This window comes from Hemiscyllium ocellatum, chromosome 16 (assembly GCF_020745735.1).
Source record: "Hemiscyllium ocellatum isolate sHemOce1 chromosome 16, sHemOce1.pat.X.cur, whole genome shotgun sequence".
NCBI classification, from domain to species: Eukaryota; Metazoa; Chordata; class Chondrichthyes; order Orectolobiformes; family Hemiscylliidae; genus Hemiscyllium; species Hemiscyllium ocellatum.
In genome coordinates, this window is record NC_083416.1 from 1,874,945 (window position 1) to 1,890,744 (window position 15,800).

General features: G+C 49.9%; 1 protein-coding gene across 5 annotated transcripts in view; it reads right to left on the reverse strand.

Annotated features, from left to right (window-relative positions):
- Positions 1 to 15,385, reverse strand: part of b4galt7 (xylosylprotein beta 1,4-galactosyltransferase, polypeptide 7 (galactosyltransferase I)) — a 34,004-nt gene extending 18,619 nt beyond the window's left edge. The window contains exons 1-3 of one of the 5 annotated variants that reach the window (XM_060836990.1): positions 15,332 to 15,385; positions 13,589 to 13,931; positions 3,854 to 4,183 (exon numbers count right to left, since the gene is read on the reverse strand). In XM_060836990.1, the coding sequence (XP_060692973.1) occupies positions 3,854 to 4,183; positions 13,589 to 13,644 (386 nt within the window). In that variant the 5' untranslated portion in view covers positions 13,645 to 13,931; positions 15,332 to 15,385. Of the gene's footprint in view, positions 1 to 3,853; positions 4,184 to 13,588; positions 13,932 to 14,024; positions 15,309 to 15,331 lie in introns of those variants that run through there. The other 4 variants (XM_060836991.1, XM_060836989.1, XM_060836993.1 and 1 more) reach the window with 4 other exon arrangements.
- Between the last annotated feature and the right edge of the window lie 415 nt (positions 15,386 to 15,800).

Below are 15,800 nucleotides of genomic sequence, written 5' to 3' on the forward strand. Positions count from 1 at the left end.
GTGAGGGTGCATACATGAGGATCAGTGGTCGGCACAACATCGTGGGCTGAAGGGCCTGTTCTGTGCTGTACTGTTCTGTGTTCTAGTCCTAATTGCTGCTGATTGGCTGTTGCTTGTCTTACTCCATTCCCCAGATGCACATATGCCTCGCTGCCTTAACCTCCTGACAGCCGATTGGTGAAGGAGACCAGAACTCAATTGTTACTCAGTTTTACATTTATTCACAAACTGAAATGTTACAAGTGTACAGCTCCAAACTCTACAACCTCACCAACCAATGACAATAAAAGGTCTCTCCACAGATGCTCAAGGAATCATATAGTGGATTAAACAAATAACACACTGTCTCCATTTAGACCATGGTCACTAACTGTATTCTCCTGGTTGTAATTGCCAGTAGACTCTATTTGCAGTGGGAGTAGAACACACAACATAGAAAAGTACAGCACAGAACAGGCCCTTTGGCCCATGACATTGTGCCGAGGTGTAATTCTAATGTAAAATATAGTAACCTACACACCCCTCAACTCACTGCTATCCATGTGCATGTCCAGCAGTCGACTAAATGTCCCCAATGACTCTGCTTCCACCAACACCGCTGGCAACGCATTCCATGCATTCACAACACTCAGCGTGAAGAACCTACCTCTGACGTCCCCTCTATACCTTCCTCCTAATAGCTTAAAACAATGACCTCTCCTGCCTGCCAATCCTGCCCTGGGGGAAAATCTCTGGCTATAGACTCTATTCGTGCCTCTCATTACCTTGTATACCTCGATCAAGTCACCTCTCTTCCTCCTTCTCTTCAGAGAGAAAAGTCTGAGCTTAGTCAACCTCTCTTAATAAGACAAGCTCTCCAGTCCAGGCAGCTTCCTGGTAAACCTTCTTTGCACCCTCTCCAAAGCCTCTGTATCTTTCCTATAGTAGGGCAACCAGAACTGGACACAATATTCCAAGTGTGGTCTCACCAGGGACCTGCAGAGCTACAGCAAAACCTTGCGGCTCTTGAACTCAATCCCCCTGTTAATAAAAGCCAAAACACCACATGCTTTCTTAACTACCCTATTGACGTGAGGGGCAACTTTGAGGGATCTATATACTTGCACACCCAGATCCCTCTGTTCCTCCACACTAACAAGAATCCTGTCTTTAATCCTATATTCAACATTCGAGTTCAACCTTCCACAATGCATTTCTTCACATTTATCCAGGTTGAACTCCATATGCATGTTCTCAGCCCAGCTCTGCATCCTATCTATGTCGCGCTGCAGCCCTTTATACTATCAGCGGCACCTCCAATCTTTGTGTCATCTGCAAATTTACTAACCCACTCCTCAACCTCCTCATCCAAGTCATTTATAAAAAGTACAAAGAGCAGAGGCCCAAGAACAGAGCTCTACAGGGCACCACTCACCACTGATCTCCAGGCAGAATACTTTCCAACTACAACCACTCTCTGCCTTCTGTTAGCCAACCAATTCTGAATCCAGATAGCCAAATCTCCCTGTATCCCATATTTCCTGACTTTATGAAATGAGCCTACCATGGGGAACCTTATCAAATGCCTTGCTGAAGTCCATACACACCACATCCACTGCTCGACCTTCGTCAACCTGTCTCGTCACCTCCTCAAACAACTCAATAAGATTAGTGAGGCATATCCTACCCCTCACAAAGCCATGCTGACTGCTTTTAGTCACTCTATGCTTTTCCAAATAGTCATAAATCCTATCCCTCAGAATTCTTTCCAAAACCTTGCTGACCACAGACATAAGACTGGTCTGTAATTGCCAGGGATTTCCCTATTACCCTTCTTGAAAAGAGGAACAACATTCATCTCCCTCCAATCCTCTAGTATGACTCCCTTGGAGAGTGAGGAAGCAATGATCTTCGCCAGCGGCTTAGCCACCTCCATTCTCACTTCCCGGAGCAGCCTAGGATAAATCTGGTCTGGCCCTGGGGATTTATCAATCTTCATGTTTGCCAAAATTTCCAGTACATCGACGTCATCAATCTCGACCTGTTCAAGCCTGTATCCCAGCTCCTCAAAGTTCTCATTCACAACAAGATCCCTTTCCTTAATGAAAACCAAAACAAAAAACACATTTAGGGCTTCCCCTATCTGCTCAGACTCCATGCACAAGTTCCCTTCGCTATCCCTGACCGGCCCTACCTTCTCCCTGATTATGCTCTTATTCCTCACATAGGAGTAAAATGCCTTTGGGTTCTCCCTAATCCTTCCTGCCAAACCTTTCTCGTGCCCCCTCCTGGCTCTCCTCAGTCCATTTCTGAGCTCTTTTCTAGTATGCCTGTAATCCTCTAAAGCTGTGCCAGATCTTTGCTTCCCCCACCTTATGTAAGCTGCGTTCTTCCTTTTGACCACAAGCTCCTCTGTTCTCGTCACCCAAGGCTCCTTAATCTTACCCCTTCTTACCTGCTTCAGAGGAACAAATTTGTGCATCACTCACAACAACTGCTCCTTAAACAGTCTCCACATGTCTGCTGTGCCCTTTCTGTGGAACAATTGCTCCCAGTCTGTACTTCCCAACTCCTGTCTGATAGTGTCATAATTTCCTTTTTCCCCACTTAAATACCTTCCCTTGGTAACTGCTCCTTTCCCTCTCCAAGGATATGGTAAATGTGAGGTAGTTGTGGTCACTGTCACCAAAGTGCCTCCCACCGTGAGATCTGACCCCTGTCCTGGCTCATTGCTGAGCACCAAATCCAAAATGGCCTCTGCCCTCGTCGGCCTGTCTACATACTGAGTAAGGAAACCCTCCTGAACACACCTGACAAAAACGGCTCCATCCAAACCACCTGCACCAGTCAATATTCGGAAAGTTGAAGTCACCCATAACAACAACTCTGTTACATCTGCATTTTTCCAAAATCTGCCCGCCTCTCAGTTTTTCAATCTCTCTACTGCTATCAGGAGGTCTGTAAAAAAAATACCCCAATGCAGTGGCTGCTCCTTTGCTGTTCCTAACTTCCACCCATACTGACTCAGTAGACAAACCTTCCTCAACAACCTTTGTTTCTGTAGCTGTGATGCACCCTCTGATTAGCAATGCTATGCCCCCTCGTCTTTTTCCACCCTCCCTGTTCTTTGTAAACATTCTAAACCCTGGAACATCCAGCAACCATTCCTGCCCCTGTGAAACCCATGTCTTCGTTATGGCCACAACATCATAGTCCCAAACACTGATCCAAGTCATAAGGATCTCATTTATCATTTTTGAGGGCAGAAAACTCACTACATTTTGAGATCTCAGCAGAGGAACGACCAGCACAACATCAGCAATTATTACAGGAACATGGTCTGAGGCCAAGTGTTGAACAAAAAACAATTGATTTTGGGTATCGGTGGCACAGTGGCACAGTGGTTAGCACTGCTGCCTCACAGCGCCTGAAGACCCGGGTTCAATTCCCGACTCAGGCGACTGACTGTGTGGAGTTTGCACGTTCTCCCCGTGTCTGCGTGGGTTTCCTCCGGGTGCTCCGGTTTCCTCCCACAGTCCAAAGATGTGCGGGTCAGGTGAACTGGCCATGCTAAATTGCCCGTAGTGTTAGGTAAGGGGTAATGTAGGGGTATGGGTGGGTTTCGCTTCGGCGGGTCGGTGTGGACTTGTTGGGCCGAAGGGCCTGTTTCCACACTGTAAGTCTAATCTAATCTAATAATAACTCTCGCTACTGTTAATGGAAAGGAAGGATTCCAATAACAGTTGAGTAAAAACTCACAACTTGCTGTGACTTTCCTTAAATGAATGGTTACTATTAAGAATATTTGATTCTCACTTTAACAAATGATTATGTGGAAGTGATTCTGTTAATCCCCCCTATTAAAGCCCAGTACCTGAAGTGATCAACTTGGTTGATTACAAGGATCTTGTGCCTGATTTTCTTCTTGTTTAAAAACACATGCATGTACGGCACAAATGTCAACAGTTCTTCAAATCGCTCCCTGAAAGGGACAATGATTGCGATTTTGTGAGGGCCCCAGGCAGAATTGTCAGTGTCTTCCTGACAAGATTTGTGCACCAAGGCATCGTCGCTGCTGCTCCGCCTGCTGCTTATTGTGCAGTTATAGTGCAGCCATATAACAGAGAAAAATCCAAGGAGTATTAATGTACAGAATAGTTTAAAGATGGAACATCTCGGTAACATCCTAAGGAGCAGGCCTGACCTGAAAAACATAATCGCACAAACACATCAATTTCTAGAGAGACTAAATGGCCTAAGTAGAAGGAGCAAGACTCAATAAAGCTACAGAAAACGTTTGTGATAACGAGATGAATACCAAAACAGCTAAGGGCTTGTTTTATCTTGATTGTCTCTGGTTAGGTCCTAAGCCCATTATACTTATTGTTACACCGTTAAAGGTTGCAGTCTTTATTCCAATTTTAAATTATTCTAAACGTACTTCCATACCTTGCAATTCATTAGTACCTAAGCCCATTCAAGATAGTTGGCATCCTATACATTAAGAAATACATACATTCAGGAACAATATTATTGCAATAAATTGCAAGACACACATGTTTACACACACAACTACATGCAGTATATTTAAATCTAGAATCCAATATCAACTGACAAGCTTAGTTAACAATTGTTGTTCCTGCCATAAAATCATTAGCTTTAAGAAAGTTCCATATCAGACAGTGTTCTGTGCCCACTCAGTATAAACATATACTTGGTTTTAATGACATCCCCATACTGCAGCCTGGCAACACACATAAACATTAAGCAATAGGGCAGTCTCGAGTGGTTACTGAAGACCTGTGAGAAAACATGCCAGAAATGAACAGATGTTCTCCACCGGACAGTCTGCCATTAAAGGGAGTCCTGTGTTTCACTACACACTCAGTACAGAGATATAAAGCGCTGAAAAGTAATCAGTCCAATCAGAAGCAGACCTGTACAAACGTACTGCTCCTGACCCAGGAACCTTTCCTGGAAAACAGAAGCCACTCAGAAACTCGAGTTAATGTGCACAAGTCAGAATGTTCACAGTACTAGCGTGCTTAATGCGTAGTCTAATACCCTAACCTGCACATCTCTCACACACACCCCTTAATATAGTTGGATAGTTACACAATTAGAACTGAAAGATGTGTTGCTGGAAAAGCGCAGCAGGTCAGGCAGCATCCAAAGAGCAGGATAATCAACATTTCGGGTATAAGCCCTTCTTCAGGAAGTTACACAATTAGGCAGCTGACACTATACAAGACTTGCTCACATGCAGCAGCACAGAAACATATGTCAATCACAAACTGGACTGATCTATGGAGAGACTGACTCATGCACCAGCCTCCCCAAGCAATTAGGAAATATACCACTGAAATACTGGGATCACTCAAGTGGCCATTAATGCCAATACATACCGCTACATGCAGAGAGCACATGTATACAGCATATTAAAGTAGTACTGAATTCTTAACGCTAACTGGGTGTGTCCATTTAATGCACGTTTCCACAACAGGCAGTTTCATTTTATGCTGGAACAATGGCCTTCCTGCAGACATGATAAATAAGGCGTTTTACAATGTCTCACAATACCTTTTTCATAACTGCTTACCTCGATTAAAATACATAAAAGTCACTGCTTTCCAATCATTTAACTTATCTGTCACTAAGCTGCTTACTTTGTGATGCGCTTGCGCAGACTACTCCACCTGTGTCCTGTTTGCTCAGAATTGATGTCAATGCTCCCAGTACTTACTCAAATCCCATTCTACAGCATCACTAGTTTAACTAAACGGGAGCAGCAAGGGGAGAAGGGGAAATAGAGAGACAGACAGACGAGGAGGAGGAGGAGGAATGGGAAGTTTATAAGCATGCTCTACAAATCACCAATATCAACTTGTCACTTAGAAAAGTCACCAAAGTCCTGATGAAGGGCTTTTGCCCGAAACGTCGATTTTCCCACTCCTCCGATGCTGCCTGACCTCCTATGGTTTTTCCAGCACCACACTTCGACATCAAAGCCCTACTGCCCAGTAAATTAAAGACAAGAGTGCAACAGTGACCTTAACAGATCAACAGTAGCAAGACTGTTTCAAAATGCCAACTCGACAGATTGAAGACAACACAAGAGAGAAGTAGAGTATGTATTTAACTGCCAGTGATTCAAGTACAAATTGCTCCTACAGGAGAATGAAAACTGCAAAGGCAGCCACCGCAACACAAAAGCCATTGAACAGAATGGTGACATACTGTTTCCAACAGGGTTCTGTGCAAACAGGGCTAAAAAAACACATTGCTAGAATTAGATATTTAACAACGTATTGTTTCAGAGCCATGTTGTACCTTGAAGGGCTCGGGATGACATTTTGCCAAAAATAATTTGCAACATGTGTCCAATTCTGGCGGCCCAGTTATCAGAAGGATAGTATTAAGCTGGAGAGGGTTCAGAAGAGATTTCCCAGGATCCTGCTGGGTATGGAGGGTTTCAGTTATAGAGAGAGGCTGGATCAGCTGGGATTCTTCACTGCAGTGTAGGAGGTTGAGAGGTGACCTTATCAAAGTTTATAAAATAATGAGGGGTAGAGATAGAGTTAAATAGTTGTCTTTTGAGTGTGGTGCTGGAAAAACACAAACATCAGGCAGCATCCGAGGAGCAGGAGAAATGATGTTTTGAGCATAAGTCCTACGTCAGCCTTTTGCCCAAAACGTCAATTCTCCTGCTCCTCGGATGCTGACTGACTGGCTGTGCTTTTCCAGCAACATACTCTTCAACTCTTGATCTCTACCAACTGCAGTCCTCACTTTCTCATAATTGTCTTTTTCCTAAGATGGGGGATTTCAAGAGGAGGGAGCACATTTTTAAGGTGAGAGATTTTAAAAAGACATGAGGGGAAAGTTGTTTATACAGAGGGTGGTTGGCGTGGGGAATGAACTTCCTGAGGAAATGGTGGATACAGGCACGATTACAACATTTAAAAGACATTTGGAGAAGTACATGAATAGGAAAGGTTTGGACGGATACGGGCCAAGTGCAGGTTGGTGGGACTAGTTCAGTTTGGGATTATGGTCTGCATGGGCCGAAGGGTCTGTTTCTGTGCTGGATGACTCTATATAAACCAACACTTGTGATTTACGCTTCATCTTGCAGTGCTCTACGCAAAAAAGGATTAATAACTGTACTCCCCAATATGCTCCCGTCAATACTGTGCATTCGATAGCCTGTAGGTCTTCAATTGTCCTGACCGAACCTAGATGACTCCAGACCTACAGCAATGTGCATAACTCTCAACTACACCCAGAAATGTCCTAACAAACCATTCAGTTTCATCAAACCAGTTGGGCTGTGGCAGTTTAAGGCAACAGCTCACCAACACTCTTTCAAGTGCAATCCCCCAGTGGTGACCCTGCTAGGGACCTCAGGACTGAATTCAAGAAAAGTTAGTAAGTTATACTAATAATTCTGCACAACTCAGACCCTACATACATGGACCATCAAGTCTTTGGGGTGGGGGGGGGGGTACACAGAGGTCCTGACTTACTCTAAAGCAGGAATGTTACCCAGGGTGCCACAAGAACTCCGAGTGCAAAGCAGTTTAACCACGGATCAGAAACGTTACGAGCTGTGATGACTTTGGTGCAGAAATTAATTGTCAGACACTGTCGACCACTTTCAGCCCTGAAAAGTGCCTGATCCACCCCAAGATCCTGTGGAAGGATAAGGTGTCGAAACGATGTGAACAACCGGTGGTTATTTCATGCTGCTGCTATGCAGGACCAACACATGTTCACTGTGAACAGGATGATGCTGTAAAGCCACAAAGATGACATGCCTCCCACACGTATAATGTGGTACCTGAATTTGCGTGTCACGGTGATTCCAGGTACATAGACTATAAATCGCCACAACTGGTATCGTGCAGCACATCCCTTTGGCTGAGTGAGACAAATTAGGGTATTGTTTGTAATCAACAAGTCCATGATTACACAACTCAGAACATAATATCCAACATTTGGTGGAAATGCAACGCACTTCCTGAAAAATCCCAATTATGCCAACAATCAATTGAAGATTATTAGTTAGCCTCATTTATGCTTCCTAAAAGCTACATACATTCATATGCAGAGCATAGCTCTCTGCAAGAAAAAGGAATTTCTCCAGGCACTACACTTTTTCAATGAACCAAGCTCTTGGAGGATACTATTCCTTGGTTCCATCTCCACGGCAACCAGTGTCAACTTGAAAAAGTGTGGTGCTGGAAAGGCGCAGGTCAGACAGCATCTGAGGAGAAGGAGAGTTGAAGATGCAGGCAGGAGTCCTCCTGATGAAGGATGGGCAGCACAATGGTTCAGTGGTTAGCACTGCTGCCTCACAGCGCCAGGGTCTCGGGTTCGATTCCAACCTCAGGGGGGGATTGTCTGTGTGGAGCTTTCACATTCTCCCCTTATCTGCATGGGGTTTCTCTCACAATCCAAAGATGTGCAGCTTAAGGTAGATTGGTCTTGGGAAATTGCACCATTCTGCCCAGGGATGTGCAAATTAGGTGCATTGGTCAGGATAAATATAGAGTCAGTAAATAGGTCTGGGTGGGTTCCTCTTCAGAGGGTCGGTGTGGACATGTTGGGCCAAATGGCCTGTTTCCCCACTGTAGGGATTCTACAGGGAGGGGACAGAGAGTGAAATATAGGACCAGTGCCCTCGAACCACTCTCAAGGGGCAAGTCGCCAGGGCAGTGCAGGCTGACTGACTGTGGAGTTCTTCAGGGCATTCTGGGATGTCCTGGGGAGCGACTATGCACAGGTCCTGGGGGAGTGTTTAAATGCTGGAGAGCTGCCCCTTTCTTGGCACAGGGCAGTCATCGTCCTGCTGCTGCTAAAGGGGGACCTTCGCTTTTTAACAAACTTGTGTCTGGTCTCCCTCCTCAGCACGGATTACAAAATCTTCGCCAGGGTGTTGTCTTCTCGCCTGGCTTCCGTGCTGGCCCACATGATTCACCCGGACCAGTCCTACACGGTCCCGGGCCGGAGGATACACGACAACGTCCATCTGGTCCGGGACCTGATCCATTTCTGTCGACAGGCTGGTCTGCCGAGCGCCTTCCTGTCTCTCGACCAGGAGAAGGCGTTCAACAGGGTCGATCACGAGTACCTGCTCGGGACTCTGCGGGCATTCGGGTTCGGGACACGGTTCGTCGCCCAGATCTGGCTTCTGTACGCCGCCGCAGAGTGTCTGGTTAAAGTTAACGGGTCCCTGACGGCGCCCCTTCGCTTCGGGAGAGGAGTGCGTCAGGGCTGCCCCCTGTCCGGCCAGCTGTATTCCCTGTGCGTGGAGCCTTTCCTGCGCCTCTTGCGGAGGAGGTTGTCGGGGTTGGTTCTGCGCGGCGCGGGCACGGGGGTGGTCCTTTCGGCCTACACCGACGACGTGCTCCTCACTTTCACCGACCCGGCTGACCTGGGGAGGATGCGCGAGTGCCAGGCCGTGTACTCGGCGGCGTCTTCCGCCAGGATCAACTGGGCCAAATGTTCCGGACTACCGGTGGGTCCATGGCGGGTGGACTCCCTGCCGGAGGAGTTTCGGGGGTTCAGCTGGAGTACCACCCATCTCCTCTACCAGGGGGTCTACCTCAGCCCGACCGAGGAATCCTGGCCGGCCAACTGGCAGGAGCTGGAGGCCAAAGTCTCGGCTCGCCTAGGCCGCTGGACAGGACTGCTCCGAGTGCTATCTTACAGGAGCCGAGTGCTGGTCATAAACCAGCTGGTGGCCGCCATGCTGTGGTACCGGCTGGTCACTTTGGTCCCTCCTCCTGGCTTTGTCGCTGACATCCAGAGAACGTTGGTCGACTTCTTCTGGGACAAAAAGATGCACTGGGTCGCTGCGCAGGTTCTGAGTCTCCCCATTGAGGAGGGCGGTCAGTCACTGGTGTGCGTCCGCACCCAGGTCGCGACCTTCCGCCTTCAGACCTTGCAGCGATACCTTTACGTCGAGCCTCCTCCTAGGTGGTGCGCCCTGGCGACGTATTTTTTCCGCCAGGTGCGTAACCTCAACTACGACAAGCAGCTCCTGTTCGTCGATCGTGACGGTTTGGAGGTCGCCCTCAAGGTGCTGCCTGTCTTTTAGCTTATTTCTCCACGCTTCAGGCTCACTGCCTTTATTCCTGATGAAGGGCTTTTGCTGCACTGTCGATTTCGCTGCACTTTGGATGCTGCCTGAACTGCTGTGCTCTTCCAGCACCACTAATCCAGAATGTCTTTTACCAGGACCTGATCACTGCTGAAAAATGTGTTGCTGGAAAAGCACAGCAGGTCAGGCCGCATCCGAGGAGCAGGGGAATCGACGTTTCGGACATAAGCCCTTCTTCAGGAATGAGGAGAGTGTGCCAAGCAGGCTAAGATAAAAGGTAGGGAGGAGGGACTTAGGGGAGGGGCGTTGGGAATGTGATAGGTGGAAGGAGGTTAAGGTGAGGGTGATAGGCCGGAGAGGGGGTGGGGGCGGAGAGGTCGGGAAGAAGATTGCAGGTCAAGAAGGCGGTGCTGAGTCTGAGGGTTGGGACTGAGGTAAGGTGGGGGAGGGGAAATGAGGAAGCTGCAGAAATCTGCATTCATTCCGTGTGGTTGGAGGGTTCCTAGACGGAAGAGGAGGCGCTCTTCCTCCAAGCGTCGTGTTGCCACGGTTTGGCGATGGAGGAGGCCAAGGACCTGCATGTCCTTGGCGGAGTGGGAGGGGGAGTTAAAGTGTTCAGCCACGGGGGGGTTGGGTTGGTTGGTGCGGGTGTCCCAGAGGAGTTCTCGGAAACGTCCTGCAAATAGGCAGCCTCCCCAATGTAGAGGATGCAGTAGTGAGTGGGGGGGGAAGAGGTGTGGGTGCAAGTTTTGTATTTCTTGCGGTTGCACGGAAGGTGCCGGGAGCGGAGGTTGGGTTGGTGGGGTGTGTGGACCTGACAAGGGAGTGGTCTTTCCAGAACGTTGATAGGGAGGGGATGGAAATATATCCTTGGTGGTGGGGTCTGTTCAGAGGTGGCACAAATGACGAAGATGATACGATGTATATGGATGTTAGTGGGATGGTAGGTGAGGACCAGTGGGGTTCTGTCCTGGTGGCGGTTGGAGGGGCGGGTTCAAGGGCGGAGGAGTGGGAAGTGGAGGAAATGCGGTGGAGGGCATCGTCAACCACGTCTGAGGGGAAATTGCGGTCTTTGAAGAAAGAGGCCATCTGGGTTGTTCGTTATTGGGATTGATCCTCCTGGGAGCAGATGCGGCAGAGGCGAAGGAATTGGGAATATGGAATGACGTTTTCACAGGGGGCTGGGTGGGAGGAGGTGTAATCTAGGTAACTGTGGGAGTTGGTCGGTTTATAGTAAATGTCTGTGTTGAGTCGGTCGCCCGAAGTAGAAATGGAGAAGCCTAGGAAGGGGAGGGGGGAGTCTGAGAGGGTCCAGGTAAATTTGAGGTCGGGGTGGAAGGTGTTGGCAAAGTGGATGAACTGTTCAACCTCCTCGTGGGAGCAGATTTCCAAATCCTTCGCCTCCGCCACATCTGCTCCCAGGAGGACCAGTTCCAATACCGAACAACCCAGATGGCCTCCTTCTTCAAAGACCGCAATTTCCCCTCATTGACGATGCTCTCCACCGCATCTCCTCCACTTTCCGCTCCTCCGCCCCAAGTCCCCCCTCCCTACCTTTTATCTTCGCCCGCTTGGCACACTCTCCTCATTCCTGAAGAAGGGCTCATGCCCGAAATGTCGATTCTCCTGCTCCTTGGATGCTGCCTGACCTGCTGCGCTTTTCCAGCAACACATTTTCCATCTCTGATCTCTAGCAACTGCAGTCCTCACTTTCTCCCAGGACCTAATCACTGTCTGGGACATGGTCGAATCGCATTGCGCCTACCCTCTGTAGGAGTAGCGGCTGTTGTCGGAGCTGTAGCTCAGGAATCTGCATCTCTGTACTCGCTGGTTAGAGTGGTTGTCGGAGGGGAGGGCTGTGGTGGCGAGGGTGACCAGGGTCAGGGATGTGCTGGGGGCCTGGGCTGGATGTTGCTGCTGGACATGGCGAGCAGGGCAGCGGTAGACGTCCAGTACATGGCCACCGCCATCCGACGCCTTAAAATGGCGGTGCTCAGACCTGATGTAGTGCACCAGTTGGAGGATGCTCAGGTGTACGGTGGAATCCCGTCCAGGTAAATTTGAGGTCAGGGTGGAAGGTCCGCGCTCACCCCTGCCTGGACTGAATATCACATTCGCCCCAAGGTCCTGTATTTCCTGCGGGAACCTGTGCCCCACAACCTGAACTGCCTCCAGAGTTTTAGTTCTACCCCTTTCGGGACATAGAACGACGGGATCTGTATCAAATGCTGCTACACACCGTCCACCTCTTCTTCCTCATCCACCGTCCGAACATGCCTTGGTGTGCCCATTTGCCACTGGGCGGTAGAGATCCCCATTGGAGGGCTCTCTACACGGGAGTCCTCCCCCTTTCTCTCGGGGATCTGGGGTGGAGGGTGCTGCTGCACGCAGTGGTCCCCTGCAACCGCAGATTGCGGTGGTTCACGGACTCCCAGCCCAACTGCTAGTTCGGTGGCGCTGTGGAGTCTGTGGACCATGTGTATATTGGGTGTGGGCGTTTGCACTCCCTTTTTGATTTCCTTAAGATCCTTCTTCTCTGTTTTTGGCTGCCGTTTAGTCCCACTCTCCTGATCTTCGGGCACCCGGTACGGAGGAGGGAGGGCAGGTCTGAAGACCTCCTCGTGGGTCTGCTCATGGGCCTGGCCAAACTGGCCATAAACAGGTCCAGGCAGCGGGCCGTGGAGGGGGTTGTTAGGGCCAACTGCCTGCCTCTCTTCCGCGGTTACGTTAGAGCCCAGATGTCTCTGGAGAAGAAGCACGCGGTGTCCACCAACACCCTGGAGTTGTTCAGGGAGAGGTGGGTGCCGCAGGGAGTGGAGTGCATCATTTCCCCCTCCAACGCTATTTTGATTTAGTCCCTGCCCTCCCCTTCACTGTTTGTTCACACAGCATTGCCCTTTGATGTGAAGGGCACTGCTTGTCACAGGCCACTCAGGTGTTTTCCTACTTTTCCTGGTGGTGGAAATTGAATAAAGATTTGTACACCTTGTCTCTCACTGTGTCTCACAGCTGCACACACACACACCATGGGTGCTGGGCATAAAAATAATAAGCACTACCACAGTTAGGTGGTAGTGTGGGGGTTAATAAAAGAAAATAAACTGTTCTCTCTGTAATTTGACATTCTATCATCTGTCTTCACAAGTGCAAAATGAAAGAAACTTTAAGTCTCCTTATTTCAGCATTTCAATATTTAAAACTACCAAAAGCATACTTACTAAGTTTATCATATTCTCTATCTGCAGACCTGATATGCTGACGCACCATCCCACTGACAAAGTCACAACAGAAAAGCAATTTGTACTGCTAATCTATATTCAACCATAAATTAACTCGTCTTAAATCAGTTCTCTGATGAGGCAGATGCTTTGCTGGAGCAGCAGTCAGCCAGTGTAGAATAGTTCACTGTTTAGGAAACACTCAAGTTATTTTTAAATGCCTTGAGAAATAAAATGTAAATTTCAAATTGCTGTTATTCAGCGTGAATCCGATACTCCAGTTTACCTGCTATCTTCCTTAGTGAAATAGAGAACAGGTTTGCGTCTGGAGGAGTACATCATCTTCTTTCACTCACTCAGGGTTTCAGTCAGTCCCTGTCACCATAGTCTCTCCTGGCATGGACTGACTCCTGTTCTCAACGGTGCTGCCAAAATCGACAGCCATCCAGAGATATGCTGCAGGCTTGTCAAATCGAATGAGCGCTTCAGATCTGTTGTATCATGCCAGGGAATTAGTGAAGTCAGTGACCCAAACAGGAGGGAGAAAGATGCCAATGGAATTCCTCACGGTCTCATTTGTGGGGGAATGCAGTCAAACCCTTCCAATGAGCATCAAAAGATCTTCAATCCTGTCAGCGTGAAGAGACAAATCCAGAGATCATCACTCCTGTCTAAGAATGCAGGCAGACTGACAGACCCGCACCCTGTCACTGGATACACACCAGGAAACCCTCATCTGTTAGACACAGGCACAGACCCTCACCCGGGGACACAGACCCTCACCCGGGGACACAGGCACAGACCCTCACCCGGGGACACAGACCCTCACCCGGGGACACAGACCCTCACCCGGGGACACAGGCACAGACCCTCACCCGGGGACACAGACCCTCACCCGGGGACACAGGCACAGACCCTCACCCGGGGACTCAGACCCTCACCCGGGGACACAGGCACAGACCCTCACCCGGGGACACAGGCACAGACCCAGGGACACAGACCCTCACCCGGGGACACAGACCCTCACCCGGGGACACAGACCCTCACCCGGGGACACAGGCACAGACCCTCACCCAGGGACACAGACCCTCACCCGGGGACACAGGCACAGACCCTCACCCGGGGACACAGACCCAGACCCTCACCCGGGGACACAGACCCTCACCCGGGGACACAGACACAGACCCTCACCCGGGGACACAGACACAGACCCTCACCCAGGGACACAGACCCTCACCCGGGGACACAGACACAGACCCTCACCCGGGGACACAGGCACAGACCCTCACCCAGGGACACAGACACAGACCCTCACCCGGGGACACAGACACAGACCCTCACCCGGGGACACAGACACAGACCCTCAGTCTGAGAGACACAGACCCAGACCGTCACCCGGGGACACAGACCCTCACCCGGGGACACAGACACAGACCCTCACCCGGGGACACAGACCCTCACCCGGGGACACAGACACAGACCCTCACCCGGGGACACAGGCACAGACCCTCACCCGGGGACACAGGCACAGACCCTCACCCGGGGACACAGACCCTCACCCGGGGACACAGGCACAGACCCTCACCCGGGGACACAGGCACAGACCCTCACCCGGGGACACAGGCACAGACCCTCACCCGGGGACACAGACACAGACCCTCACCCGGGGACACAGGCACAGACCCTCACCCGGGGACACAGACACAGACCCTCAGTCTGAGAGACACAGACCCAACCCCACCCAGAGTGACACAACCACCCTCACTCCCAGGGACAGGGAAATGGACACAGACCCCCCCCCCCCCCCAAGAGGGACACAGAGCCTGCGGGAGTGAGTGAGGCTGGGGTGGGGGTGAGGGTGGGGTAAGGTAAGGGGTGAGGGGGGTGGGGGGGTGGGGGTGAGGGGGGTGGGGAAGTAGGGGCCGCTCTCGGTGAGTTATTGCTGTCCCTCTCGGTCCCGGTGTGTCTCTGCCCCCACCACCCGGGGGAGGGGGAGGGGGGGGGGGGGGGGGGTCCCTGTGACCCTCACAGCGGCCGCACCGAGCCCCGGGGAAGAAAGTTGCTGCCGGTCTCCTACCGGTGCCACCGGATCGAGCATCCGCCAGACCCCGCTCCCGGAACAAACGTTCCGCCCCCTTCACCCTCCCCCGCCCTCTACCGGGGGACCTGTATGTGGCAGGACCATGCTCTGAGTGATATAGAATTCATATACATTAATATATAGAGATATAGGTGATAAACCATATAGGTTTAAATATACATGCTGTATATACAGACTGTAATTAATCACAAAATAGAAAAAATATTGACAATAACTGAAAACTCTGCAAATAATGTACAAATCAGGCAGAGCAACATTTATAAAATTAATTGTACTTAAAAGGAAATTACTGTCTTTATTCACTGTGGGTACTCTACATGTTAAACATCGCCACCCTCCCGGTGGTTAAATGGAGAAGATTTCAGTGTTTGTCCTGTCATTTCAGCATCATTGTGAT